General features: G+C 45.2%; 1 protein-coding gene across 2 annotated transcripts in view; it reads right to left on the bottom strand.

The window, feature by feature from the left end:
• HGSNAT (heparan-alpha-glucosaminide N-acetyltransferase) overlaps nt 1–2,859 on the bottom strand; it is a 12,240-nt gene extending 9,381 nt beyond the window's left edge. Inside the window, exons 1-4 of one of the 2 annotated variants that reach the window (XM_017736795.1) lie at nt 2,675–2,859; nt 2,037–2,158; nt 1,031–1,100; nt 346–415 (exon numbers count right to left, since the gene is read on the bottom strand). In XM_017736795.1, coding sequence (XP_017592284.1) covers nt 346–415; nt 1,031–1,100; nt 2,037–2,158; nt 2,675–2,844 — 432 coding nt within the window. In that variant the 5' untranslated portion in view covers nt 2,845–2,859. The remainder of the gene's footprint in view (nt 1–345; nt 416–1,030; nt 1,101–2,036; nt 2,159–2,674) is intronic. The other variant, XM_017736796.1, reaches the window with a different exon arrangement.
• Nucleotides 2,860–3,056: the final 197 nt, after the last annotated feature.

Below are 3,056 nucleotides of genomic sequence, written 5' to 3'. Positions count from 1 at the left end.
CAGACATGAAGGCTGTGATTTCCCTTACACTGACTATGTCAGAAGGGGACAGTATTTTCACCAACACATTTGCTTCAAGGGAACTAAAGAGAACACAAAGGTGTATGTTCAAGACTTGCAAGAGCTCTACAGGGAATCCACTACACTTGCATGGAAACCCAGTCTAGCACTCTCCATTGACATAAAATTGCCTATCTGACATCAACGCAAGATTTGCTCAGGGAAAGATGACACACAAGGGGAAGATGATCAGTAATAAACAAGTCCCCAGATGTCCAGATAGTGTGTGTTTCCCAGAGATGAAAAGACTACAGAATGCAAACTAAAGATACTGTGGTCACTCACGGAGTTAATCATACGATCAGTTGCTCTGGGATTCAGTTTCTTGTAAACCCAGTTTCTGACTGGATCAATTCTGAAAATGAGTAACAGTTTAAAAGACAAAACAAAGTCAAAAGTACTTTATAATTAATTTCACCTTAATTAAAACTATTTACCAGCATAAATCAGAAGTTTGGACAGTTCCTATTTCTATTTTTACAGCTCACATAGGTAATACTGAGATTCAGTCGGTACCTAGGATCTCAGTTAAGTCCAGCTGTGTAAATACACTGACACAAGCTCATGTTTGGGGGTTTTATTCTCAAGTTGCTTACAGGCAAGAATGACCCACACCATTCAGTACACAGGGTAGAAAGTTGCATTTGTTACACGCACTTTGGTACCACTGCCTTGGATTACTGATCCAGAGCTAAACAAGGAACAAGGGACACGAGGGTGTGGCAGGGCATGTGAGAGCTTACAGTGAACATCAGCTGCTCTGTGTACAAAGTAACAAGGCTGCAAGATATCCCTCAAGTGAAATCACATCACTCTGCATTTTTTGCCACATGTGCCACAACTTGCACATGGCACCTGATAGCAGAATCTGATCTGCAAGCAGGGCTACAAGAGGGACTCCAAAGCATTACCACACTGTGATACGTGGTTTTAAACTGGCACGTGCAAGGAGTAAGTACTGTTCACTTACTTCATTAGAAGGCGCCCAGCAATCAGGATAGCAAGGATCCCCATGTAAACCAGGAAAGCAAAGAGAATAGCTACATGAAAAGAGAAGAACACAACTCTGTAAATGGTCTAGCAAAACCACTGAGTGACCTGGGCTTGGCCAAGCGTGACACAAACATGACACAAAGCCCAACTCACTATCACATCACCTTCTCCATGCAGTATACATCCCCAGAGGAAAACAAAACCCCCAAACTACCCAGCACAAAGGCAGGCTAGTTTCAAAGTGCAGCTCAGTGACTCCACATCTCAGCATAAAAAAAGCAAAATAAGACTGCACTGCATCACAAGACGCTAGTAAGAAAAGAGCTGATGTGCTGCAATATGTTCTGAAGAAGAAACTAGAGGTTTAAAAACAGCCTCAACATGAAGAAGATGGCCCGAAAGGGCAATACACCAAGTTAGCAAGCATGGAGAAGTTGTCTTTACAGTTAGGAAACTGGAAGGACTGAAGAATAGTGTAATGTAAAGGAAAAGAATGGAAGAGACAGAGACAAGAGTTTGAAACAGTCCTGGAAAGGAGATGAACAAAAAAAGAAAAATGTCAGGTTTAAAATTAAAAGTGCAACAACAAACAAAAAATCCAAACACTGTGTGAATTGTTTCCCATTTTGTGAGAGAAGTAAGATAGAGGGAAGAAGAGGGAGGATTCTGTGGATATACATAAACATGCAGAGAAACAGGAACTAGTTTCTCCCTCCAGACACATACCCACTGATTTTTCTGTACTAATCCCTGCTGCAAAAAAGTTGTGGGCAGACAGTATATCATGTGAAGAGGCCTGATCCCAGTCAGGGCCTCAAGACGGGTGTATAAAACATATGGAAGCAAGATGTTGAGAAAGAAGAGGAGCAAACCCATGACATCTCTTCAGCATAGCATGAGAGGCTGCACAAGGCTCTTAGGAAGCTGGTTCTGCTGGGAGACATGCAAGTTGTAGAACGAAAGGGAAAAACAGCACTACATACGGAGGTAGCTGTTGATAGGGCCTTCATTGATGATTAGGTCACAAGAAACAGTTTGGGTGCTTGTACTTAGGGTCTTTACCACAAGGGAATAATTGCCAAACTCTCCAAAATGATACTGAACCCTGCAAATGATAAAGGAAACAAAACTTGATGAGACAACACCAGTACATGTGGGTACCACGAGAGCACGTAGGCGGACTGTAAGCCTGAATGCTTTAGGAAAGGCAAGCCAAAAACTTGGACCAACACTGTGATCTAGCACAGAACTGGCCTTTTCCAAGCATTACCCTCCCCTAGCCCAACAGCAATTCTTTACCACACATGCACTGCCATCATTTGTCTTCTTGAACTAGAGACTCCCTGCAAGAGAAATCAGGTGCTTGTACATGCTGCCTCGGTGAACACCGTTTCGGCGCCTGCTTGCACCTAGATCCTTTCAGCACAATTCCAAAGTACATTACTGTTACAGTAGTGGGGTGAAGACTGAGCTCTTGGTCTAAACAGCTGGGGAAAAGGAGGCGATGAGCAGGCAATAAAGAGGCACATGGCTCCAAGGGGAAAAAAACAAACCAACAAACCAAACCAACACAAATATAGGATAGAGTTATCCATGTATTCCCTGGGGCTGGGCCACGTACTTGCAGAGATCTGTGTCACCCACAGAGCTGTTGAGCAGCAAGGTGAGTGGATGCTGCGTATCAACCATCACCGACGCCGTGCCTGGTTTTCTGAGCCTCTCGTTGCTTGGTGGGACAAACGCCAGGAACTGATACAAGCACTGTGGAAGAAGAGGGTGAAGGGAGCTCATTAGTGCCAAAGGAGAGTGAAAGGGGGTTCTACCTTGCGTGGTGGCAAAGACAAGGGAAGATGCCACGGGGCTGGAGCAGCTCCTGCTGCGGGAGTTTCCCTGCGTGCTGCTCGAAGGTAAAACCGAAGCGCAACGACCTGACCAAGGCACGGGGAGACGCCGGAGAAGCCGAGCGGCCCCGCCGCGGGCCGGGCTATCAGCAGCGGAGGTCG

The sequence above is a fragment of the Corvus brachyrhynchos genome, unplaced genomic scaffold (genome assembly GCF_000691975.1).
Source record: "Corvus brachyrhynchos isolate BGI_N302 unplaced genomic scaffold, ASM69197v1 scaffold175, whole genome shotgun sequence".
Taxonomy (NCBI): Eukaryota; Metazoa; Chordata; class Aves; order Passeriformes; family Corvidae; genus Corvus; species Corvus brachyrhynchos.
The sequence above is the reverse complement of the archived record's forward strand: the minus strand, read 5'-3'. Positions and strand labels throughout refer to the sequence as shown.